This window comes from Balaenoptera acutorostrata, chromosome 5 (assembly GCF_949987535.1).
Source record: "Balaenoptera acutorostrata chromosome 5, mBalAcu1.1, whole genome shotgun sequence".
NCBI lineage: Eukaryota > Metazoa > Chordata > Mammalia > Artiodactyla > Balaenopteridae > Balaenoptera > Balaenoptera acutorostrata.
Genome location: NC_080068.1, coordinates 33,173,485 through 33,200,611, shown reverse-complemented (window position 1 = coordinate 33,200,611; position 27,127 = coordinate 33,173,485). Strand labels below are relative to the sequence as shown.

Sequence of the window (27,127 nt, the reverse complement as noted above, 5' to 3'; positions counted from 1 at the left end):
GTTTTATTGCTCATATTATTTTTTTCTATATAATTTTTCCTTAATAACCATTTTAGATTTGAAGCTTTCTACAATAATTGTACTCTGTTGGCATTGAGCTTATCGTTTGTCTCCAACATAAAGAAGTATTCTTGGGACTTCCCTGGTGGTGCAGTGGTTAAGAATCTGCCTGCCAGGTGACGCAGGTTCGAGCCCTGGTGTGGGAAGATCCCACATGCCGCAGAGCCACTAAGCCCATGCGCCACGACTACTGAGCCTGTGCTCTAGAGCCCGCAAGCCACAGCTACTGAGCCCATGTGCCATAACTACCAAACCCGCACGCCTGTAGCCTGTGCTCTGCAACAAGAGAAGACACTGCAATGAGAAGCCCGTGCACCACAATGAAGAGTAGCCCCCGCTCGCTGCAACTAGAGAAAGCCCATGCGCAGCAACGAAGACCCAGTGCAGTCATAAATAAACAAATAATAATAAATAAATAAATAAGAAAAAACTTACCAAGTTCCACCCTTTAAATATATATATATTTAAATATATAGGTTTTTTTTAACACCTTTATTGGAGTATAATTGCTTTACAATGTTGTGTTAGTTTCTGCTTTATAACAAAGTGAATCAGCTATACGTATACATATACCCCCATATCCCCTCCCTCTTATGCCTCCCTCCCACCCTCCCTATCCCACCCCTCTAGGTGGTCACTAAGCACCAAGCTGATCTCCCTGTGCTATGTGGCTGCTTCCCACTAGCTATCTATTTTACATTTGGCAGTGTATATATGTCAGTGCTACTCTCACTTTGTCTCAGCTTACCCTTCCCCCTCCCTGTGTCCTCAAGTCCATTCTCTACATCTGTGTCTTTATTTCTGTCCTGCCCCTAGGTTCTTCAGAACCTTTTTTTTTTTTTTAGATTCCATATATATGTGTTAGCATATGGTATTTGTTTTTCTCTTTCTGACTTACTTCACTCTGTATGACAGACTCTAGGTCCATCCACCTCACTACAAATAACTCAATTTCATTTCTTTTTATCACTGAGTAATATTCCATTGTATATATGTGCGACATCTACTTTATCCATTCATCGTTCGATGGACACTTAGGTTGCTTCCATGTCCTGACTATTGTAAATAGTGCTGCAGTGAACATTGTGGGACATGTCTCTTTTTAAAATATGGTTTTCTCAGGATATATGCCCAGTAGTGGGATTGCTGGGTCTTATGGTAGTTCTATTTTTAGTTTTTTAAGGAACCTCCATACTGTTCTTCATAGTGGGTGTATCTATTTACATTCCCACCAACAGTGCAAGAGGGTTCCCTTTAAAAAGTAAAGTATTCTCATGAGATTAATCTCTTTTTCACGTATGTTATAACTTTATTATTTATGATTCTTTGAGATTGTAATGTGTCCATTCCATTTACTTATATGTATCTTGAAAGTGGGGCAGTTCAACTACACAGCTTTTGGAACTTTCAGAGAAAAGGTGTTTTAAATATATTCAGTGACTCATTTTTTCCCTCTAACATAGCTTTTAAAGGGAAGTTAAAGTATTTATGGGTAAATTATTTTTACAAAGCTTTCACATCCTCTACTCTCATGTTTCAGTGAGAGAGAGCGTATGTATACAGTGAATATGTATTCTTTTATTTTTTTTTCTTAGTGCAACATTCATTTTATTTTACTTTATTTTATTTTATTTGTTTATTTGGTTGCACTGGCTCTTAGTTGTGGCAGGTGGGCTTAGTTGCGGCACGTGGGATCCTTAGTTGCGGCAGTCAGGCTCCTTAGTTGCGGCTCGCTGGTTCCCTAGTTGTGGCATGCGAACTCTTAGTTGCGTCATGCATGTGGGATCTAATTCCCTGGCCAGGGATTGAACCGGGCCCCCTGCATTGGGAGCTCGCAGTCTTAACCACTGCGCCACCAGGGAAGTCCCCAACATTCATTTTAAATCAGCCTCTTGAAGTCTCAATTGTGTTATTACATAAATTTGGCTCAATGATTTTTTCATTTTTTATGGAATATCTTATACATATAAAAGAATATATGCGTATGTATGATGTTGACATAAATGCCTATGTAAATTATAATAACAAGAAATTGTAAATTATAAGTAACAATAATTATTGTAAATTATAAATAACAAGAAAACGAAAACTTTGTAGTATGATCTTTTTTTAACAGCTTTATTGAGTTACAATCCCCATATCACACGATTCATTCATTTAAAGTGTGCAGTGAATGGTTAAGTGTGTTCACCAAGCTGTGCAACCATTATCACAATCAATTTTAGAACTTTTCATCACGCCCAGAAGAAACCCTGCACTCCTTAGCAGTCATTGCACATTTCACTGCAAACTCCCAGGCCTAGGCAACTGCTGTTCTACTTTCTGTCTATATGGATTTGTCTATTCTGGACAGTTCATGCAAGTGGAATCATCTGATGTCTGGACTTTTGTGATTGGCTTTTTCTACTTACCACTACTGTTTTCAAGATCGATTCATGTTGTAGTGTGTATCACTGCTTCATTACTTTTAATGGCTGACTAATATTGAAAGAATATAGCACATTTTGTTTAATTATTCTTTAAGTAGTGGATATTTGAGTTGATTCCACTTTTTGGGAATGCTTTATGGGCTTTTATATGCAAGTTTTTATGTGGACTTATGTTTTCATTTCTCTTGGAAATGAAGGAGTGGAATTGCTGAGTCATATTGTCTATGTTCAGCCATTTGAAGGACTCCCAGTTTGTTTTCCAAAGTGGCTAGATTTATTTTATAATCCCATCAGCAATTTGGGAGGATTCAAGTTTCTCCACTTGCTTGCCAACACTTGTTAATGTCTGTCTGTTTGATTATAGCCATCCTAGTGGGTGTTAAGTAATATCTCACTGTGGGTTTGATATGCATTTCCTTCGTGACTGATGATGCTGAGCATCATTCCATGTCCTTATGGCCATTTGCATATCTTCTTCGGAGACATGTTCATTCAGATCTTTTGCCCATTTAAAAATTGCATTTTTCTATTTATTATTGAATTGTAAGAATTCTTTTTTAAAAAAATTTTTAAATTTAATTTTGTTTATTTTTTTTATATAGCAGGTTGTTATTAGTCATCAATTTTATACACATCAGTGTACACATGTCAATCCCAATTGCCCAATTCAGCACACGACCATGCCCACCCCCCTGTGGCTTTCCCCCCTTGGTGTTCATACGTTTGTTCTCGACATCTGTGTCTCAGCTTCTGCCCTGCAAACCGGTTCATCTGTACCATTTTTCTAGGTTCCACATACATGCGTTAATATACGATATTTGTTTTTCTCTTTCTGACTTACTTCACTCTGTATGACAGTCTCTACATCCATCCACGTTTCAACAAATGACCCAATTTCGTTCCTTTTTATGGCTGAGTAATATTCCATTGTATATATGTACCACAACTTCTTTTTCCATTCATCCGTCAATGGGCATTTAGGTTGCTTCCATGACCTGGCTATTGTAAATAGTGCTGCAGTGAACATTGGGATGCATGCGTCTTTTTGAATTATGGTTTTCTCTGGGTATATGCCCAGTAGTGGGATTGCTGGGTCATATGGTAATTCTATTTTTAGTTTTTTAAGGAACCTCCATACTGTTCTCCATAGTGGCTGTATCAATTTACATTCCCATGAACAGTGCAAGAGGGTTCCCTTTTCTCCACACTCTCTCCAGCATTTGTTGTTTGCAGATTTTCTGATGATGCCCATTCTAACAGGAGTGAGGTGATACCTCATTGTAGTTTTGATTTGCATTTCTCTAATAATTAGTGATGTTGAGCAACTATTCATGTGCTTCTTGGCCATCTGTATGTCTTCTTTGGAGAAATGTCTATTTAAGTCTTCTGCCCATTTTTGGATTGGGTTGTTTGTTTCTTTAATATTGAGCTGCATGAGCTGTTTATATACTTTGGAGATTAATCCTTTATCTGTTGATTCGTTTGCAAATATTTTCTCCCATTCTGAGGGTTATCTTTTCGTCTTGTTTATGGTTTCCTTTGCTGTACAAAAGCTTTGAAGTTTCATTAGGTCCCATTAGTTTAGTTTTGTTTTTATTTCCATTACTCTAGGAGGTGGATCAAAAAAGATCTTGCTGTGATTTATGTCAGAGTGTTCTTCCTATGTTTTTCCCTAAGAGTTTTATAGTGTCCGGTCTTACATTTAGGTCTCTAATCCATTTTGAGTTTATTTTTGTGTATGGTGTTAGGGAGTGTTCTAATTTCATTATTTTACATGTAGCTGTCCAGTTTTCCCAGCACCACTTATTGAAGAGACTGTCTTTTCTCCATTGTATATCCTTGCCTCCTTTGTCATAGATTAGTTGACCATAGGTGCGTGGGTTTATCTCTGGGCTTTCTATCTTGTTCCATTGATCTATGTTTCTGTTTTTGTGCCAGTACCATATTGTCTTGATTACTGTAGCTTGGTAGTATAGTCTGAAGTCAGGGAGTCTGGTTCCTCCCACTCCGTTTTTTTCCCTCAAGACTGCTTTGGCTATTCGGGGTCTTTTGTGTCTCCAAACAAATTTTAAGATTTTTTGTTCTAGTTCCGTAAAAAATACCATTGGTTATTTGATAGGGATTGCATTGAATCTGTAGATTGCTTTGGGAAGTAGAGTCATTTTCACAATGTTGATTCTTCCAATCCAGGAACATGGTATATCTCTCCATCTATTTGTATCATCTTTAATTTCTTTCATCAGTGTCTTATAGTTTTCTGCATACAGGTCTTTTGTCTCCCTAGTTAGGTTTATTCCTAGGTATTTTATTATTTTGGTTGCAGTGGTAAATGGGAGTGTTTCCTTAATTTGTCTTTCAGATTTTTCATCATGAGTGTATAGGAATGCAAGAGATTTCTGTGCATTAATTTTGTGTCCTGCAACTTTACTAAATTCATTGATTAGCTCTAGTAGTTTTATGGTGGCATTTTTAGGATTCTCTATGTATAGTATCATGTCATCTGCAAACAGTGACAGTTTTACCTCTTCTTTTCCAATTTGTATTCCTTTTATTTCTTTTTCTTCTCTGATTGCCATGGCTAGGACTTCCAAAAGTATGTTGAATAATAGTGGTGAGAGTGGACATCCTTGTCTTCTTCCTGATGTTAGAGGAAATGGTTTCAGTTTTTCACCATTGAAAATGATGTTTGCTGTGGGTTTGTCTTATATGGCCTTTATTATGTGGAGGTAGGTTCCCTTTATGCCCACTTTCTGGAAGGTTTTTATCATAAATGGGTGTTGAATTTTGTCAAAAGCTTTTTCTGCATCTATTGAGGTCATCATATGGTTTTTATTCTTCAATTTGTTAATATGGTGTATCACATTGATTCATTTGATTATACTGAAGAATCCTTGCATTCTTGGGATAAACCCAACTTGATCATGGTGTGTGATCCATTTAATGTGCTGTTGGATTCTGTTTGCTAGTATTTTGTTGAGGATTTTTGCATCTATGTTCATGAGTGATATTGGACTGTAGTTTTCCTTCTTTGTGACATCTTTGTCTGGTTTTGGTATCAGGGTGATGGTGGCCTCGTAGAATGAGTTTGGGAGTGTTCCTCCCTCTGCTATATTTTGGAAGAGTTTGAGAAGGATAGGTGTTAGCTCTTCTCTTAATGTTTGATAGAATTCACCTGTGAAGCCATCTGGTCCTGGGCTTTTGTTTGTTGAAAGATTTTAAATCACAGTCTCAATTTCAGTGCTTGTGATTGGTCTGTGTATATTTTCTATTCGTTCCTGGTTGAGTCTTGGAAGGTTGTGCTTTTCTAAGAATTTGTCCATTTCTTCCAGGTTGTCCATTTTATTGGCATAGAATTGCTTGTAGTAATCTCTCATGATCCTTTGTATTTCTGCAGTGTCAGTTGTTACTTCTCCTTTTTCATTTCTCATTTTATTGATTTGAGTCTTCCTTTTTTTCTTGATGAGTCTGGCTAATGTTTTATCAATTTTGTTTATCTTCTCAAAGAAGCAGCTTTTAGTTTTATTGATGTTTGTAATTGTTTCCTTCATTTCTTTTTCATTTATTTCTGATCTGCCCTTTATGATTTCTTTCCTTCTGCTAACTTTGGGGGTTTTTTTTGTTCTTCTTTCTCTAATTGCTTTAGGTGTAAGGTTAGGTTGTTTATTTGAGACGTTTCTTGTTTCTTGAGGTAGGATTTTATTGCTATAAACTTCCCTCTTAGAACTGCTTTTCCTGCATCCCATAGGTTTTGGATCGTCATGTTTTCATTGTCATTTGTCTGTAGGTTTTTTATTTTTTATTTATTTTTTTATTTTATAAATATTTATTTATTTATTAATTTTGGCTGTGTTGAGTCTTCATTTCTGTGTGAGAGCTTTCTCTAGTTGCAGCAAGCGGGGGCCACTCTTCATCGCGGTGCGCCGGCCTCTCACTATTGCGGTCTCTCTTATTGTGGAGCACAGGCTCCAGACATGCAGGCTCAGTAGTTGTGGCTCACGGGCCTAGTTGCTCTGCGGCATGTGGGATCCTCCCAGACCAGGGCTCGAACCCGTGTCCCCTGCATTGGCAGGTAGATTCTCAACCACTGCACCACCAGGGAAGCCCTGTAGGTATTTTTTGACTTCCTCTTTGATTTCTTCAGTGATCTCTTGGTTATTTAGAAACGTATTGTTTAGCCTCCATGCGTTTGTGTTTTTTACGTTTTTTCCCCTGTAATTTATTTCTAATCTCATAGCATTGTGGTCAGAAAAGATGCTTGATATGATTTCAGTTTTCTTAAATTTACTGAGCCTTGATTTGAGACCCAAGATGTGTGATCTATCCTGGAGAATGTTCCGTGCACACTTGAGAAGAAAGTGTAATCTGCTGTTTTTGGATGGAATGTCCTATAAATATCATTTAAGTCTATCTGGTCTCTTGTGTCATTTAAAGCTTCTGTTTCCTTATTTATTTTCATTTTGGATGATCTCTCCATTGGTGTAAGTGAGGTGTTAAACTCCCCCACTATTCTTGTGTTAGTGTCGATTTCTCTTTTATAGCTGTTAGCAGTTGCCTTGTATATTGAGCTGCTCCTATGTTGGGTGCATATATATTTATAACTGTTATATCTTCTTCTTGGATTGATCCCTTGATCATTATGTAGTGGCCTTCCTTGTCTCTTGTAACATTCTTTATCTTAAAGTCTACTTTATCTGATATGAGTACTGCTACTCCACCTTTCTTTTGATTTCCATTTGCATGTAATATCTTTTTCCATCCCCTCAGTCTCAGTCTGTATGTGTCCCTAGGTCTGAAGTGGGTCTCTTGTAGACAGCATATATATGGGTCTTGTTTTTGTATCCATTCAGCAAGCCTGTGTCTTTTGCTTGGAGCATTTAATCCATTCACATTTAAGGTAATTATCGATATGTATGTTCCTATGACCATTTTCTTAATTGTTTTGGGTTTGTTTTTGTAGGTCCTTTTCTTCTCTTGTGTTTCCCACTTAGAGAAGTTCCTTTAGCATTTGTTGTAGAGCTGGTTTGGTGGTGCTGAATTCTCTTAGCTTTTGCTTGTCTGTAAAGCTTTTGATTTTCCATTGAATCTGCATGAGATCCTTGCCGGGTAGAGTAATCTTGGTTGTAGGTTCTTCCCTTTCATCACTTTAAGTATATCATGCCACTCCCTTCTGGCTTGTAGAGTTTCTGCTGAGAAATCAGCTGTTAACCTTATGGGAGTTCCCTTGTATGTTATTTGTCGTTTTTCCCTTGCTGCTTTCAATAATTTTTCTTTGTCTTCAATTTTTGCCAATTTGATTACTGTGTGTCTCGGCGTGTTTCTCCTTGGGTTTATCCTGTATGGGACTCGCTGCTCTTCCATGACTTGGGTGGCTATTTCATTTCCCATGTTAGGGAAGTTTTCAACTATAATCTCTTCAAATATTTTCTCTGGTCCTTTCTCTCTCACTTCTCCTTCTGGGACCCCTATAATGCGAATGTTGTATTTAATGTTGTCCCAGAGGTCTCTTAGGCTGTCTTCATTTCTTTTCATTCTTTTTTCTTTAGTCTGTTCCGCAGTGGTAAATTCCACCATTCTGTCTTCCAGGTCACTTATCCGTTCTTCTGCCTCAGTTATTCTGCTATTGATTCCTTCTAGTGTAGTTTTCATTTTAGTTATTGTATTGTTCATCTCTGTTTGTTTGTTCTTTAATTCTTCTAGGTCTTTGTTAAACATTTCTTGCATCTTCTCGATATTTGCCTCCATTCTTTTTCCGAGGTCCTGGATTATCTTCACTATCGTTATTCTGAATTCTTTTTCTGGAAAGTTGCCTATCTCCACTTCATTTAGTTGTTTTTCTGGGGTTTTTTCTTGTTCCTTCATCTGGTATATAGCCCTCTGCCTTTTCATCTTGTCTATCTTTCTGTGAATGTGGTTTTTGTTCCGCAGGCTGCAGGATTGTAGTTCTTCTTGCTTCTGCTGTCTGCCCTCTCAAGAATTCTGTATATATTCTTCTGGATATAAGTTTCTTATCAGATAAATAACTTTTAAATATTTTCTCTTATTCTTTTGGCTTGTCTTTTCACTTTCTTGCTGGTATCCTTTAAAGCACAAAAGTTTTTAATTTTAATGAAGTCCAATTCATATATTTTTTCTTTCATTGCCTAATTAAGAAGGATTTATCTAACTCAGTGTCACGAAGATTTAACCCTATTTTTTCTTATTAGAGTTTTATATTTTTAGCTCTCACATTTAGGTCTATCATCGATTTGGGGTTAATTTTTTGTGTGACACGTAAGGAAGTGGTCAGCTTCATACCTTTGCTTGTAAATATTAGTTTTCTTAGCAAATGTGTTGAAAACACTATTCTTTCCTCATTGAACTGCCTTGACACTCTTGTTGAAAATCAAGACCACAAATATAAGGGTTTATTTCTGGGCCCTCAGTTCTATTCCATTGATCTTTATCTCTGTCTTTATGCCAATATGGTAAAATGTTCATTACTGTATCTTTGTGTTGTATGTTTTAAATTTGGGAGTCTTTAGTTTGGGTCTTCCAACTTTGTTCTTCTTTCTCAAGTTTGTTTTGGAGATTTGGGGGCCCTTACAGTATGTACTATGATGTTTTAAATAAAAATTTAAGCCAAGTGGTAAAATCATTTATATAGTGACTTATGAATATAATTTTAAAATGTTATGAAAAAAGTTATGAACGAATCCTCTTCCGCTTTATATTTGCTGTTAAAAAAATTATATTCCAGGCTTTTTCCTTAACTTTTTCTTTCCTTTCTTGTCTCTCTTTCTCTCTTCTGTTACCTTATGTAACATTTCAGCAACAAATTTCCAATTTGATATCACTGCCTGCCTCTTTTTTTAAATTTTACTTTTAAATTTTTTAAAATTTATTTTTATTTTGGCTGCATTGGATCTTCATTTCTACGGGCAAGCTTTCTCTAGTTGTGTGGAGTGGGGGCTACTCTTCTTTGTGGTGCGCGGGCCTCTCATTGCAGTGGCTTCTCTTGTTGTGGAGCACGGGCTCTAGGCATGTGGGCTCAATAGTTGTGGCTCACGGGCTCTAGAGCACAGTCTCAGTAGTTGTGGCGCACGGGCTTAGCCGCTCCGCGGCATTTGGGATATTCTCAGACCACGGATCAAACCCGTGTCCCCTGCATTGGCAGGTGGATTCTTAACCACTGCACCACCAGAGAAGCCCAGTACCTATCTCTTTTAATAGGAATTTGTTTGGACATGTTTATTGTAAGAAATGAAGCACTTATGATTAGTGCATGAAACAGGTTACTTGGAATGTTTCCATTGTTTAATTAAATTAACATCATTACTATATATTTTGGAATACTTAGAAGTTATTAAAGTCTTCTTTCAGATAAAGAGACTACTGCATATTTTAATCATGATGTAGAATAATATCTAGTAGAAATATATATAGCATTGTAAGGTCTCATTTTCATGATTTCAGTAACAAAATTTTTCATTTTGTGTCAGTAACTCAAAGCTTTTTCGTTTAGGCTATTGCATTACCTCCTATAGCCAAATGGCCATACCAGAATGGTTTTACATTTCATACCTGGCTTAGAATGGATCCTGTAAATAACATCAATGTGGATAAAGATAAACCATATTTGTATTGGTATGTATTTCTGTAATTTAGTGTTGTTACTTTACTTTGAAAATGAGAAGAATATTTGGAGATGAAATGAAAACTTATATTTTATAGTTTCAGAACCAGCAAAGGTCTTGGTTATTCTGCACACTTTGTTGGGGGATGTTTAATTATAACATCAGTAAAGTCAAAAGGAAAAGGCTTTCAACACTGTGTGAAATTTGATTTCAAGCCACAAAAGGTATGTGATCTTACTGAGTCATAGTTATGTTACCAAGCTATTCTAAACTTCAGAATGCTTTGCTTTAGTGTTATTGACATAATATGCGGTAAATCATAGCTCTGTGTTTATACTGTTTTAGAAAATGAAGTGTAAATCACTGGACAATTGTTAACCTCTCTGATTTGGATAATAAAAAGAGTGAATATTTAGTTATTTGTAGAGTTTAAAGGAAATAGAAGGGGAAAATATCAGTGGCAGTTATATTAGTAGTGGTAGTAGTAATATGTATTTTCTTTTGTACGTTAAAATTTAGAGATTAATAAACTGTTTATTAACAAAATGTACATCTATATATATGTAGATAGGTAAATAGACAGATAGAACAGATATGACAAAATGTTGACAGTTGTGGAAGTGAGATGGTGAGAGAGTTTGTACTAAACTTTTTACTTTTGGGGGTATATTTGAAAATTGTCATAATAAAAAGTTTGAAAAATAATTTCATGGGAAGCTGTTATTTGTTGAGCATTCCCTTGAATCAATATGGTTCCAGAGGTAGAATATTGAATTTAATAAATGTAGTCTTATCTTATTTTTAGGATTAATTGTAATTTAGCATTTAATTTTTACTTATTATCAGTGTGGTTGAGTTATTGGAAAGATCATTATCTTTATCTTTTTTTTTTTTTAACTGTTTTGCTTATTCAGTGGTATATGGTAACTATAGTGCACATTTATAACCGGTGGAAGAACAGTGAGCTTCGATGTTATGTGAATGGTGAGCTTGCTTCCTATGGAGAGATAACATGGTTTGTCAACACCAGTGATGTAAGTAGTTTGAGAAAGTTACAGTGAAATAAGAAAAATATATTTTATATTTAATATAAATTTTAGAATACCACAGTGGTGGGTTTTTATAATCATAGTTTGGCTAGCATGTTAATGTATTAAGAGAGTAGAACTGTGCTAATATGGCACATATTACTTAGTCCTTGTTATAAAATTATTCTGGAAAGGGTAGAGAAGATTCATAGGTAACAGTGGGTATATCTTGAAAGTATTTGTGTCATTGGTCCGTTGATCAAATTAAACCTGAGAGCTCTACTACAGGCTTCTGATATTTTTTATGAATGAGTTAGATGATGCATGCTTATAAATTTTCCATAAAATTCATAGCTGCTATAGATAACTATTATGTTATAATATTTTCAAGATTCAAAAAGAGGTCCATAGGTTAGAGTTAAATTCAAATGTTCTCCCCCCCCCCCCCACCCCAATTACATTTTTAATAGAAATCTTGAAAAATGCAGATCAGGAAAATGAATACAAGCTTGTAACACTCATTTACCATTAACTCCTCCTTTCATACTTTATTCTATACATATTTACATATTTTGAAATGCTGACCTTAAGAGCCCAGGTTGTTATAAAAGATAGACTTAGGTTTGAATCCCTTACTGACTGTATGACCTTATTTAGTCTATTAGGCCAAAGTTTGCTCCACCTAAAAATGGGTGTAAAATAGTATGTATCTCAGAAGGTTGATTAAATGAGATACTGTTCACAAATTCATTAGCAGAGTGCCTTGTACAGAATAAGTGCTCAATAAATGTTAACTCTAATTTTTTTAAATATAAAAAAGGGATCAGATATGTATACTGCTTTTCAACCTTTTTTTTCCCTTACATTAATCTTTATTGAGTACTTATTGTATTCCAGGCACTGTAATAAATACCTTTATTTTCTGTAAGCCACAACCTTGTAAGATAAGTACTGTTGTAATCTTCATTTTACCAGTGAAACTGAGCACAGAGAGGTTAAGTAATTTGCCAAAATCAGCAGCGTGGGAAGCAGTGATTTGATCTAGGTGGTCTGTCTTCAGAACCCAAATGTTAAAAATTTTTTTATATTCCTTAATGTCAACACATACTTATTTTTCAACATCCTTCCTAATAGTTTCATGGTATAAAATGATACTTTTAAAGAGATATGGATACTTTTTTTCCTCCTTGTTGTATACATGAGTTTTTAAAATGTGGTCTTTGCAACCTGGATGTTATTAAGAGGAATTTTTTGTCTGAAGAAGAAAAACATACACCTGTTTTTCTTGATTTACACATTCCTTTTGAGAGATTGCATCTACTCCATGACTTTACCCATTATTTGTATCTTGATGTCTACAAAAAGTTACAGTCTTAACTTCTCACCATACAGAACCCTGTTGGCAATTGCTTCTTCATCCATATTAGTTACAGAAAAGATGCATTCATTATATGTCCCACATTTAACTCATGATTTTCCTCATTGCTCCAAAGCCTGCTCTTCTGTCTGGTTCTTTGGTTGACCAAGTATGATCCTTCAGAGTCCATGATGATTTCTCTGGCTCTGTTTCCTATATCCACTTTGTCATCAGGTTTTGTTTACTGTGCTTTGGAAAACTTGTCTTACCTCCTTTCTATGATGTCTTTCCTGATCTCTACACCAAATGGGAATGAATGAAGTGAAATGCTAAATGAATTATTTTAATCTATTCAGATTATATTTTAGAGTGGGCAAAATATTTATACCAGTATAGTTTGTTATTATTTCTGGAGGAGATAATTTTTTGTTTTTTCTCTAATAAACTTTTCTGTTTTCTTTCACAGACCTTTGACAAGTGTTTCCTGGGCTCATCAGAAACAGCAGATGCTAATAGGGTATTCTGTGGTCAGATGACTGCAGTTTACCTTTTTAGTGAAGCTCTTAATGCAGCTCAGATTTTTGCTATTTATCAATTGGGCCTGGGATACAAGGTACTTTACTTGCTGTTCCCTGCTTAACCAGTGTTAGTTGAGCTTGATTTATAGGTGGGTGGTGCATGGGGCAGCTTACAGCTTGCTTTACTAAACTGTATGTGAAAGTAACCAGAGGCACCATAGGGAAGTCACAGGAGTCCGTCCAAAGGGTATTTTAGAGTTTTGTGGGAAGCATAGTATACTTGTCATATGTGGGGCACTGTGCAAAGTACTAGCTCAAGTTTCAACTTTAATTTATTCTGCATTTCTTTTGGTGATATCATATCCTTGCACAGCTAAGTTTTTAATGCTCACTGTGGTAAAGAGCAAGTACCATGTGAAAATCAGTGTGGAACAGGAAATGAGGATGAGCTATGAAATTGATTCCAAAATTTGAGAATTTGTGCAGTACCCAAGACGCATATACATCCCATTAATAAATAATTTTACTAATATAATAATGAAGGAAACATTTTTTTTCAATTTGTGCATTGTTTTTCAAATGGCTAATAAATTGTTAAGTTATAAGGTTAAAATATAAAATATAATTGTTAAAATATAAAATATAAAGTAGTTGGGTCAAACTAATAAACAGAAATGTTCAATATTTATTTTGGTCTGGAACACCATAAAAAATTACTGTGAAGCTAAGAGTGTCATGAATCAAGGAAGTTTGGGAACCTTTAGGTTAAGCCATTGTTAATCTAGTTTGCTTTCAGGGAGTGATTTAATGTCTGTTATGTTCCTTTGAAAACAAAATCAACTTGCGTTAATTTACATACTGTTGGAGTTAATAAAGTATACATATTTTAATTAGTTTTGACAAAAGCATAATGCAGCAATCAAGACATAGAACATTTCTATCACAGCAAAAGGTACCTCTCTGCTCTTTCCTAGTCAGTTCCTTGTGCTTCTCTAACCCCACCCCATTTCTGTTGACGGGCAACTACTGATCTTTTTCTGTCACTGTCAAATAGATTTGTTTTTATTAAGGTTTTATGTAAATAGAATCATGCAATGTGTGCTCCTTGGAGTTTGGTTTCTTCTTAGCTTGTTTTAAGATTCATCTATGTTGTTTTGTATTAGTAGTTCCCTCTTATTTATTGCTAAGTAGTGTTCCTTTGTATGAGTATATCACAACTTTTTAACCCATTCATCTCTTGATGAATATTTGGGTTGTTTCCAGATTTTGGCTATTATGAATAAGCTGCTATGAATATTGGTGTACAATTCTTTGTGTATTTCATAAATATGTAAGAGTGGAATTGTTAATTGGTATGGCAGCTGAAACTGCCAAGCTCTTTTCCAAGGTAGTTGCACAATTTTACATTTCTACAAGCAATGTATGAGCTTTCTACTTACTCCACATCCTGTTAACACCTGGTATTGCTGGTCTTTTTAATATTAGACATTTGAGTGGGTCCCTAGCAGTTTCTCGTTCTGGTTTTAATTTGCATTTTTGTAATGCCTAGAGATGCTGAGCATCTTTGCATTGCTTATTGGCCACTTGTGTATCTTCTTTTGTTAAGTGTGTATTCAAATCTTTTGCCCATTTTTTGTTTGGTTTGTTTTCTTATTGTTGAGTTTTGAAGTTTCTTTATATATTATGGATATAAGTCCTATATAATAAGTCCTTATAACTTATAAGTCCTTTATAAGTTTCTTTATATATTATGGATATCGGATGTATGAGTTACAAATATTTTCCCCCCAGTCTCTGTCTTGCCTTTTTGTTTTCTTAATCTGGCTTTTGAAGAACATAGGAATTTAATTATTATGGATTCCAATTTAACAGTTTTTCGTATTATTCTCATGATTTTTGTGTCTTATCTAAGAAATCTTTGCTGATTCCAAGGTTAGAAAGACTTACTCATGTTTTCTTCTAAGTATTATATTTTTAGCATTTATATTTAGGCCTGTGATCCATTTTCAGTTAATTTTTGTGTATGGTATGAGCTAACTATCAAGGTTTATTTTATCTTTTGTTTTTCATAAGGATACCCTGGTGTTCCAGCACTATTTGTTTTTTAAATACTATTCTTTCTCCATTCATTGCCTTACTGTGGCATCTTTGAGGCTCTATTTGATTTCAGTTACTTAGCTGTCTTTTTTTATGCTAATACTTTACTGTCTTGATTATTGTAGCTTTGTAGTAAGTCTTGAAAACCGGAAGTCTAAACCATCAACTATTCTTTTTCAAATCCTTTGCGATTTTCTAAGTCCTTTGCATTTCTAGATGTATTTTAGAACCAGCTTATCGCTTTCTACAAAAAAGTCTACTGGGGTTTTATTTGGTACTGTATTAACATATAGATCAGTTAGAGGATAATTGACATCTCACTAATACTGGATTATCCAATCTGTGACCATGATATCTCTTTATTTACTTAGGTCTTTATTAATTTCTCCCAGCAGTGTTTTTTGGTTTTCATTGTACAGGTCATGCATACATTTTGTTAAATGTATTTTTAAGTATTTCATGTTTTTTAGGTAATATCTTAAGTTGCATTTTTTAAAAAGTTAATTTCCAATCATTTGTTCCTAGTGTATAGAAATATAGTTGAGTTTTATTGACTTTTTAACAGGACCTTGCTGAACTTGCTAATTAGTTTTACTAGTTTTTTGTTGTTGCTGTTTTAGTATTTTCTACATACTTGTTCATGTAGACTGTAAGCTTTACTTCTCATATCCAATGTGTATGCCTTTTCTCTTTTTTCCCTTATTGTACTAAATAGGACCTCCAGGATAAATAGTTAAAATAGAAATGACAAGAGTAGACATTTTTGCCTTGTTCCTGATTTTAGAGGGAAAGCATTCATACATACTTTATAGACGCTTTTTCAAGTTGAGAAATTTCTTTTCTATTTCTTGTTTTCTGAGAGTTTTTATTAGAAGGATACTGAATTTTGTAAAATGAATCTTACTTTTTTATTGAGTCAGTCAATCTCTGCCTTTCATTGGAATGTTCACATAATTTACATCCAATGTATCAATAAGTATAGATATTGTGTGACTTAAATCTACTGTCTTGCTATTTGTTTTCTATTCCTTTCATCTGTTCTTTGATTCTTTCCTCTTTCTCTGCTTTGATTTAGATTGCCTATTATTTAGTATTTCACTTATTTCTACTATTGGTTTATTAGTTTTTTTTTAAACTTTAACTTATCATAGTCTACCAATAAATGACATTGTACAGTGTAAGACCTTTCCAACATAATCCTGCAATTCCCCGTCCTGTCCTCGGTTTTGTTATTTTCGTAGATTTTACTTCTTCATATATTATGGTCCTTTTGATACATTTTTATTATTTTGGATTCATTCATTTATATTTTTAAAAAATGAAAAATGAAGAAGATCATATACTTTGTATTTACCTCTGTATTTATCTATGTATTCACCATTTCTAGGATACTTCTTTGTGTAGATTCATGTTTCCGTCTCATATCATTTTCCTTCCATTTGAATTGTTTTATTATTTCTTATAATGGAGATTTACTGTCAGTGGCTTTTGTGAGCTTTAATTTGTCTGAAAAAGCCTTTGTTCTTTCAGCTTTGAAAAGTAGTTTTACTGATTATACAATTTTAAGGTGACAGTTTTCTTTTTTGAGCTTTTTAAAGATACTCTTGTTTAACTGACTTGCATAGTTTCTAACAAGAAGTGTGTGGTCTTCCTCTATATGTAATATGTCTTTTTTTTCTCTTCCTGGTTTTAAGATTTACTCTTGTCACTGATTTTTAGAAAATGAATATAATATATGTTGGTATGGGTTTATGTGTGTGTGTGTGTATATGTGTGCATGTTTAGCCTACTTTAGATTATTTGAACTTCTCAGTTCTGTGGGTTTGTGGTTTTGGTGAAATATGAAACTTTTTGCTATTATTTCTTTAATATATTTTCTGATTTTTTTCTTCTTCTAGAATTCATATTACATTTATTTTAGACCTTAGATATAAGCAAACAGAGCATTGAGGTGCTATTTTTTGCCTAATTTGTAAGAAATGTTTTGTTTTGGATTGTTTTCATGGTATTATCTTTATGTTCACTAATCCTTCTTTATCAAATGCCTTATTGCCGTTAATTCTGTCAAGCGAATTATTCATTTCAAATATTTTTTGTATTGATAAGTTTTGATAATTTTCATTATCTATTTTTCTCCTTTCAGTGTTGTCTTAAAAAAAATACCTGACCATAGTTGTAACTATTCTAATGTCTTTTTCTTCTAATTTCATCATCTGTATTTCTGGGTTTATTTTTATTTACTGATAGTCTGCTGGTTATTTCAGACTTTGTTGTTTGTTTAGTAATTTTGGATTAGATACTGGACATTATGATTTTTACCACATAAATGTCTGGATTTTGTTGCTTTTTTTTTTTTTTAAAGATCGTTGGGCTTTATTCTTCTAGTCCCTAGATTACTTTCAGTTATGTTTATTTGAAGTTTGTTTTATTTTGCCATTTATTTTTTATTTTATTTTTTTAAACATCTTTATTGGAGTATAATTGCTTTACAATGGTGTGTTAGTTTCTGCTTTATAACAAAGTGAATCAGCTATACATATACATATATCTCCGTATCTCCTCCCTCTTGTGTCTCCCTCCCACCCTCCCTATCCCACCCCTATAAGTGGTCACAAAGCACTGAGCTGATCTCCCTGTGCTATGTGGCTGCTTCCCATTAGCTATCTGTTTTACATTTGGTAGTGTATATAAGTCCATGCCACTCTCACTTTGTCCCAGCTTACCCTTCCCCCTCCCTGTGTCCTCAAGTCCATTCTCTATGTCTGTGTCTTTATTCCTGTCCTGCCCTTAGGTTCTTCAGAACCATTTTTTTTTTTTTTAGATTCCATATATATGTGTTAGCATACGGTATTTGTTTTTCTCTTTCTGACTTACTTCACTCTGTATGACAGACTCTAGGTCCATCCACCTCACTACAAATAACTCGATTTCATTTCTTTTTATCGCTGAGTAATATTCCATTGTATATATGTGTCACAACTTCTTTATCCATTCATCTGTTGATGGACACTTAGGTTGCTTCCATGTCCTGGCTATTGTCAATAGAGCTGCAATGAACATTGTGGTACATGACTCTTTTTGAATTATGGTTTTCTCAGGATATATGCCCAGTAGTGGGATTGCTGGGTCGTATGGTAGTTCTATTTTTAGTTTCTTAAGGCACCTCCATACTGTTCTCCATAGTGGTTGTATCAATTTACATTCCCACCAACAGTGCAAGAGGGTTCCCTTTTCTCCACACCCTCTCCAGCATTTATTGTTTGTAGATTTTTTGATGATGACCATTCTGACCAGTGTGAGATGATATCTCATTATAGTTTTGATTTGCATTTCTCTAATGATTAATGATGTTGAGCATTCTTTCATGTGTTTGTTGGCAATCTGTGTATCTTCTTTGTAGAAATGTCTATTTAGGTCTTCTGCCCATTTTTGGATTGGGTTGTTTATTTTTTTGATGTTGAGCTGCATGAGCTGCTTGTAAATTTTGGAGATTAATCCTTTGTCAGTTGCTTCATTTGCAAATACTTTCTCCCATTCTGCGGGTTGTCTTTTCATCTTGTTTATGGTTTCCTTTGCTGTGCAAAAGCTTTGAAGTTTCATTAGGTCCCATTTGTTTATTTTTGTTTTTATTTCCATTTCTCTAGGAGGTGGATCAAAAAGGATCTTGCTGTGATTTATGTCATAGAGTGTTCTGCTTATGTTTTCCTCTAAGAGATTTATAGTCTCTGGCCTTACATTTAGGTCTTTAATCCATTTTGAGTTTATGTTTGTGTATGGTGTTAGGGAGTGTTCTAATGTCATTCTTTTACATGTAGCTGTCCAGTTTTCCCAGCACCACTTATGGAAGAGGCTGTCTATTCTCCATTGTATATTCTTGCCTCCTTTATCAAAAATAAGGTGACCATATGTGCATGGGTTTATCTCTGGGCTTATTATCCTGTTCTATTGATCTATATTTCTGTTTTTGTGCCTGTACCATACTGTCTTGATTACTGTAGCTTTGTCGTATAGTCTGTAGTCTCCAGACTACTGTACTACTGTAGTTGGAGCCTCCAGACTACTGTACTACTGTAGTTGGAGCCTGTTTCCTCCAACTCCCTTCTTCTTTCTCAAGAATGCTTTGGCTATTTGGGGTCTTTTGTGCTTCCATACAAATTGTGAAATTTTTTGTTCTAGTTCTGTGAAAAATGCCATTGGTAGTTTGATAGGGAGTGCATTGAGTCTGTAGATTGCTTTGGGTGTGTTAGTCATTTTCACAATGTTGATTCTTCCAATCCAAGAACATGGTATATGTCTCCATCTGTTTGTATCATCTTTAATTTCTCTCATCAGTGTCTTACAGTTTTCTGCATACATGTCTTTTGTCTCCTTAGGTAGGTTTATTCCTACGTAGTTTATTATTTTGGTTGCAGTGGTAAATGGGAGTGTTTCCTTAATTTCTCTTTCAGATTTTTCATCATTAGTGTATAGGAATGCAAGAGATTTCTGTGCATTAATTTTGTATACTGCTACTTTACCAAATTCATTGATTAGCTCTAATAGTTTCCTGGTAGCATCTTTAGGTTTCTCTATGTATAGTATCATGTCATCTGCAAATAGTGACAGCTTTACTTCTTTTCTGATTTGGATTCCTTTTATTTCTTTTTCTTCTCTGATTGCTGTGGCTAGAACTTCCAAAACTATGTTGAATGATAGTGGTGAGAGTGGACAACCTTGTCTTGTTCCTGATGTTAGAGGAAATGGTTTCAGTTTTTCACCATTGAGAATGATGTTGGCTGTGGGTTTGTCGTATATGGCCTTTATTATATTGAGGTAAGTTCCCTCTATGCCTACTTTCTGGAAGGTTTTTATCATAAATGGGTGTTGCATTTTTTCAGAAGCTTTTTCTACGTCTATTGAGACGATCATATGGTTTTTCTCCTTCAAATTGTTAATATGGTGTATCACATTGATTCATTTGATTATACTGAAGAATCCTTGCATTCTTGGGATAAACCCAACTTGATCATGGTGTGTGATCCATTTAATGTGCTGTTGGATTCTGTTTGCTAGTATTTTGTTGAGGATTTTTGCATCTGTGTTCATGAGTGATATTGGACTGTAGTTTTCCTTTGTGACATCTTTGTCTGGTTTTGGTATCAGGGTGATGGTGGCCTCGTAGAATGAGTTTGGGAGTGTTCCTCCCTCTGCTATATTTTGGAAGAGTTTGAGAAGGATAGGTGTTAGCTCTTCTCTTAATGTTTGATAGAATTCACCTGTGAAGCCATCTGGTCCTGGGCTTTTGTTTGTTGAAAGATTTTAAATCACAGTCTCAATTTCAGTGCTTGTGATTGGTCTGTGTATATTTTCTTTTTTTTTTTTTTTAAAGGCTACATTTTATAGCTACTTTATTTATTTATTTATTTATTTTTGGCTGTGTTGGGTCTTCGGTTCGTGTGAGGGCTTTCTCCGGTTACGGCAAGTGGGGGCCACTCTTCATTGCGGTGCGGGGACCGCTCTTCATCGCGGTGTGCGGGCCTTTCACCATCGCGGCCCCTCCCGTTGCGGGGCACAGGCTCCAGACGCGCAGGCTCAGTAGTTGTGGCTCACGGGCCCAGCCGCTCCGCGGCATGTGGGATCCTCCCAGACCAGGGCTCGAACCCGTGTCCCCTGCATTAGCAGGCAGATTCTCAACCACTGCGCCACCAGGGAAGCCCTGTGTATATTTTCTATTCCTTCCTGGTTGAGTCTTGGAAGGTTGTGCTTTTCTAAGAATTTGTCCATTTCTTCCAGGTTGTCCATTTTATTGGCATAGAGTTGCTTGTAGTAATCTCTCATGATCCTTTGTATTTCTGCAGTGTCAGTTGTTACTTCTCCTTTTTCATTTCTCATTTTATTGATTTGAGTCTTCCTTTTTTTCTTGATGAGTCTGGCTAATGTTTTATCAATTTTGTTTATCTTCTCAAAGAAGTAGCTTTTAGTTTTATTGATGTTTGCAATTGTTTCCTTCATTTCTTTTTCATTTATTTCTGATCTGCCCTTTATGATTTCTTTCCTTCTGCTAACTTTGGGGTTTTTTTTTTTGTTCTTCTTTCTCTAATTGCTTTAGGTGTAAGGTTAGGTTGTTTATTTGAGATGTTTCTTGTTTCTTGAGGTAGGATTTTATTGCTATAAACTTCCCTCTTAGAACTGCTTTTGCTGCATCCCATAGGTTTTGGGTTGTCGTGTTTTCATTGTCCTTTGTTTCTAGGTATTTTTTGACTTCCTCTTTGATTTCTGCAGTGCTCTCTTGGTTATTTAGTAGTGTATTGTTTAGCCTCCATGTGTTTGTATTTTTTACAGATTTTTTCCTGTAAGTGATATCTAGTCTGATAGCGTTGTGGTCGGAAAAGATACTTGATATGATTTAAATTTTCTTAAATTTACCAATCCTTGATTTGTAACCCAAGATATGGTCTATCCTGGAGAATGTTCCATGAGTACTTGAGAAGAAAGTGTATTCTGTTGTTTTTGGATGGACTGTCCTATAACAATTAAGTCCATCTTGTTTAATGTATCATTTAAAGCTTGTGTTTCCTTATTTATTTTCATTTTGGATGATCTGTGCATTGGTGAAAGTGAGGTGTTAACGTCCATTACTATTATTGTGTTACTGTTGATTTCCCCTTTTATGGCTGTTAGTATTTGCCTTATGTATTGAGGTGCTCCTATGTTGGGTGCATAAATATTTACAAGTGTTATATCTCCTTCTTGGTTTGATCCCTTGATCATTATGTAGTGTCCTTCTCTGTCTCTTCTAATATTCTTTATTTAAACATCTATTTTGCCTGATATGAGAATTGCTACTCCAGCTTTCTTTTGTTTTCCATTTGCATGGAATATCTTTTTCCATCCCCTCACTTTCAGTCTGTATGTGTCCGTAGGTCTGAAGTGGGTCTCTTGTAGACAGCATCTATATGGGTCTTGTTTTTGTATCTATTCAGCCAGTCTGTGTCTTTTGGTTGGAGCATTTAATCCATTTGCATTTAAGGTAATTATTGATATGTATGTTCCTATTACCATTTTCTTAATTGTTTTGGGTTTGTTATTGTAGGTCTTTTCCTCCTCTTGTTTTCCTCCCTAGAGAAGTTCCTTTAGCATTTGTTGTAAAGCTGGTTTGGTGTTGCTAAATTCTCTTAGCTTTTGCTTGTTTGTAAAGGTTTTAATTTCTCCGTCAAATCTGAGTGAGATCCTTGCTAGGTAGAGTAATCTTGGTTGTAGGTTTTTCCCTTTCATCACTTTAAATATGTCCTGCCACACCCTTCTGGCTTGCAGAGTTTCTGCTGAGAAATCAAGTGATAACCTTATGGGGATTCCCTTGTATGTTACTTGTTGCTTTCCCTTGCTGCTTTTAATATTTGTTCTTTGTATTTAATTTTTGATAGTTTGATTAATAGTTGTATTGGTATGTTTTTCCTTGGATTTATCCTGTATGTGACTCTCTGTGCTTCCTGGACTTGATTAACTATTTCCTTTCTCATATTAGGGAAGTTTTCAACTATAATCTCTTCAAATATTTTCTCAGTCCCCTTCTTTTTCTCTTCTTCTTCTGGGACCACTGTAATTCGATTGTTGGTGCGTTTAATGTTGTTTCAGAGGTCTCTGAGACTGTCCTCAATTCTTTTCATTCTTTTTTCTTTATTCTGCTGTGTGGTAGTTATTTCCACTATTTTATCTTCCAGGTCACTTATCCGTTCTTCTGCCTCAGTTATTCTGCTATTGATTCCTTCTAGGGAATTTTAAATTTCATTTATTATGTTGTTCATCATTGTCTGTTTGCCTTTAGTTCTTCTTGGTCCTTGTTAAACGTTTCTTGTATTTTCTCCATTCTATTTCCAAGATTTTAGATCATCTTTAATATCATTATTCTGAATTCTTTTTCAGGTAGACTGCCTATTTTCTCTTCATTTGCTTGGTTTGTTGGGCTTTTACTTTCCTCTTTCATCTGCTGTGTATTTCTCTGTCTTCTGTTTTGCTTAACTTAGTGTGTTTGGGGTCTCCTTTTTGCAGGCTGCATGTTCTTAGTTCCCGTTGTTTTTGGTGTCTGCTGCCAGTGGGTAAGTTTGGTTCAGTGGGTTGTGTAGGCTTCTTGGTGGAGGGGACTGGTGCCTGTGTTTTGGTGGATGAAGGTGGATATTGTCTTTCTGGTGGGCAGGACCGTGTCCAGTGGTGTGTTTTGGGGTGTCTGTGACCTTATTATGATTTTAGGCAGCCTCTCTGCTAATGGTTGTGGTTGTGTTCCTGTCTTGCTAGTTGTTTGGCATGGGTTGTCCAGCCTTGTAGCTTGCTGGTCGTTGAGTGGAGCTGGGTCTTAGTGTTGAGATGGAGATATCTGGGAGAGCTTTTGCTGTTTGATATTATGTGTAGCCGGGAGGCCTCTTTTGTTCCAATGTCCTGAACTCGGCTCTCCCATCTCAGAGGCTCAGGCCTGACCCCTGGCCAGTGCACCAAGACTCTGTCAGCCACACGGCTCAGAAGAAAAGTGTAGAAGAAAAAAGAAAGGAAGAAAGAATAAAGAAGTAAATAAGTCAATAAATTAAATAAAATTATTAAAATAAAAAGTTAAAAAATATTATTAAAAATAAAAAAGTAATAAAAGAAAGAAAGCAGAGAGCAACCAAACCAATAAACAAATCCACCAGTGATAACAAGTGCTAAAAACTACACTAAAAAAAAAAAAAACAACAAAACAAACAAAAAATGGAGAGATAGAACCCTAGGACAAATGGTAAAAGCAAAGCTCTACAGACCTAATTAGACAAAGAAGCATACGCACACACACTCACAAAAAGAGAAAAAGGAAAAAAAAAATATATATATTAAAAAAAAAAGGAAGAGAGCAAGGAAATCAATAAACAAATCTACCAATGATAATAAGCTCTAAATACTAAACTGAGATAAACATAAAACCAGAAATAAATTAGATGCAGAAAGCAAACCTCAAGTCTACAGTTGCTTCCAAAGTCCACCACCTTAATTTTGGGATGATTCGTTGTCTATTCAGGTATTCCACAGATGTAGGGTACATCAAGTTGATTGTTCAGATTTAATCCGCTGCTCCTGAGGTTGTATGGAGAGATTTCCCTTTCTCTTCTTTGTTTGCACAGCTCCTGGGGTTCAGCTTTCAATTTGGCCCCGCCTCTGCGCATAGGTCGCCTGAGGGCATCTGTTCTTCGCTTAGACAGGACAGGGTTAAAGGAACAGCTGATTAGGGGGCTCTGGCTCACTCAGGCCGGGGGGAGTGAGGGGTATGGAACGTGGGACAAGCCTGCGGCGGCAGAGGTCAGTGTGATGTTGGGCAGAGGCCAGTGTGATGTTGCAACAGCCTGTGGCCTGCTGTATGTTCTCCCCCGGCAAGTTGTCCCTCGATCACGGGACCCTGGCAGTGGCGGGCTGCACAGGCTCCTGGGATGGAAGATGTGGATAGATGTGGATAGCCTTGCACAGAGGCTTCTTTGTGGCTGCAGCAGCAGCCTTAGCGTTTCATGCCTGTCTCTGGTGTCTGCGCTGTTAGACGCGGCTTGTGCCTGTCTCTGGAGCTCGTTTAGGTGGTGCTCTGAATCCCCTCTCCTCGCGCACCCCGAAACAATGGTCTCTTGCCTCTTAGGCAGGTCCAGAGTTTTCCTGGACTCCCTCCTGGCTAGCTGTGGTGCACTAGTCCCCTTCAGACTGTGTTCACGCAGCCAACCCTAGTCCTCTCCCTGGGATCTGACCTCCGAAGCCTGAGCCTCAGCTCCCAGCCCCCACCCACCCTGGCGGGTGAGCTGACAAGCCTCTCGGGCTGGTGAGTGCTGGTCGGCACCAATCCTCTGTGCGGGAGTCTCTCCGCTTTGCCCTCTGCACCCCTGTTGCTGCGCTCTCCTCCGTGGCTCTGAAGCTTTCCCCCACCCACACTGTGTCTCCGCCAGTGAAGGGGCTTCCTAGTGTGTGGAAACCTTTCCTCCTTCACAGCTCCCTCCCACTGGTGCAGGTTCCATCCCTATTCTTTTTTTTTTTTTTTTAATTTTATTTATTTATTTTATTTACTTATGGCTGTGTTGGGTCTTCGTTTCTGTGCGACGGCTTCCTCTAGTTGCGGCAAGTGGGGACCACTCTTCATCGCAGTGTGTGGGCCTCTCACTATCGCGGCCTCTCTTGTTGCGGAGCACAGGCTCCAGACGCGCAGGCTCAGTAATTGTGGCTCACGGGCCCAGTTGCTCCGCGGCATGTGGGATCTTCCCAGACCAGGGCTCGAACCCGTGTCCCCTGCATTGGCAGGCAGATTCTCAACCACTGCGCCACCAGGGAAGCCCCCGTCCCTATTCTTTTGTCTCTGTTTTTTCTTTTTTCTTTTACCCTACCCAGGTACATGGGGAGTTTCTTGCCTTTTGAAAAGTCTGAAGTCTTCTGCCAGTGTTCATTAGGTGTTCTGTAGGCGTTGTTCCACGTGTAGATGTATTTCTGATGTATTTGTGGGGAGGAAGGTGATCTCCACGTCTTACTTCTCTGCCATCTTGAAGGTCTCTGAAGTTTGTTTTACTTTTAAGCTTTGTTAATTGGTCCCAGAACAGCCTTTACTCTGAATGAGTTTTTTAAAATGGAAGTTTTATTGAGATATAATTCACATATCTTACCATTCACCCATTTATTATGTATAAATCAGTGATTTTTATTGTATCACAAAGTTGTGCAAACATTACCACTCTCTAATGTTAAAGTATGTTCATCCCCCAAAGAAATAGTATACTTATCAGCATTCCCTCCTGATTTTTCCTGCTTCCCAGTACTCTAATCTAATTCTATTTGTATAGATTTGTCTCTTCTGGACAATTCATGTAAAGGAAAGTATACAGTATGAGATCTTTTGTGGTTGATGTATTTTCAGTTAGTATAATGTTTTCAGGGTCCACCTATGTTGTAGTATGCATTACTACTTCATTCCTTTTTATTACTAAATAATATTGTGTGGGTATATCACATTTTATCTATTTGTCAGTTGATGGTCATTGGGCTGTTTCCACCTTTTGGCTGTTATGAACAATGCTGCTATGAACCCTTCTGTACAAGGTTTTACGTGCATACATGTTTTTATTTCTCTTGGGTATGTACCTAGAGTGGAATTGCTGGTAATATGGTAACTCTCCACTTAACTTTTTAAAAAAATTTCAAGATTGCTTTCCAAAGTGGCCACATCATTTTACATTACCGCAGCTGTATATGGGGCTTTCGATGTCTTCATATTCTCTTGAACACCTGTTATTATCTGACTTTTTGATTATAGCCATTTTTGTGGGTGTGAAATGGTATCTCATTGTGGTTTGGTTTTGATTTGCATTTCCCTCATGACTAATGATGTTGAATGTGTTTTTGTGTGCTTATGATAAGGCTATTTGTATGTCTTTTTTTGAGAAATGTTTATTCAGATCCTTTGCCTGTTTAAAAACTGAGCTCCCTTTTTATTTGCTAAATTTTAAGAGGTTCTCAAAAAAAAAACTTAATTGTGGTAACATACACATAAAACTTACCACTTTAACTATTTTTAAGTGTACAGTGCAGTAGTGTTAAGTATATTTACGTTGTGCAACCTAGCTGCAGAACTCTCTTCATTCTGCAAAACTGAAACTCTGTACTTATTGAACAACAACTCCCCACTCCTCCTCTCCTCAGCCTCAGTTTTAAGAGTTTCAAAAATATATTCTAGAAACAAATCCATTATCAGATATATGATTTGCAAATATTTTCTCCCATTCTGTGGCTTGTCTTCCCACTTGCCTGATGTTTTCCTTTGAAGCACACATTTCAGTTTGATGAAGTCCAATTTGTCTATATTTTCTCTTATTATTTGTGCTTTGGTGTCATATCTAAAAAATTATTTCCTAATTCAAGTTCATGAAGATTTATTCCTGTGTTTTCTTATAAAAGTTTTATACTTTTAGCTCTCATATTTAAGTGTTTGATTCATTTTGAGTTAATTTTTGTATTTGGTGCAACTTTATTCCTTTACATTTGGATTTTTAGTTGTCTCAGC

At 36.1% G+C, this 27,127-nt stretch overlaps 1 protein-coding gene across 4 annotated transcripts in view; it reads left to right on the top strand.

Moving 5' to 3' along the window:
* Nucleotides 1-27,127, top strand: part of LRBA (LPS responsive beige-like anchor protein) — a 751,667-nt gene that overhangs the window by 94,969 nt on the left and 629,571 nt on the right. For all 4 annotated transcript variants that reach the window (XM_057546722.1, XM_057546725.1, XM_057546723.1 and 1 more), the window contains exons 6-9: nucleotides 9,991-10,112; nucleotides 10,200-10,326; nucleotides 11,017-11,136; nucleotides 12,954-13,100. In XM_057546722.1, the coding sequence (XP_057402705.1) occupies nucleotides 9,991-10,112; nucleotides 10,200-10,326; nucleotides 11,017-11,136; nucleotides 12,954-13,100 (516 nt within the window). The remainder of the gene's footprint in view (nucleotides 1-9,990; nucleotides 10,113-10,199; nucleotides 10,327-11,016; nucleotides 11,137-12,953; nucleotides 13,101-27,127) is intronic.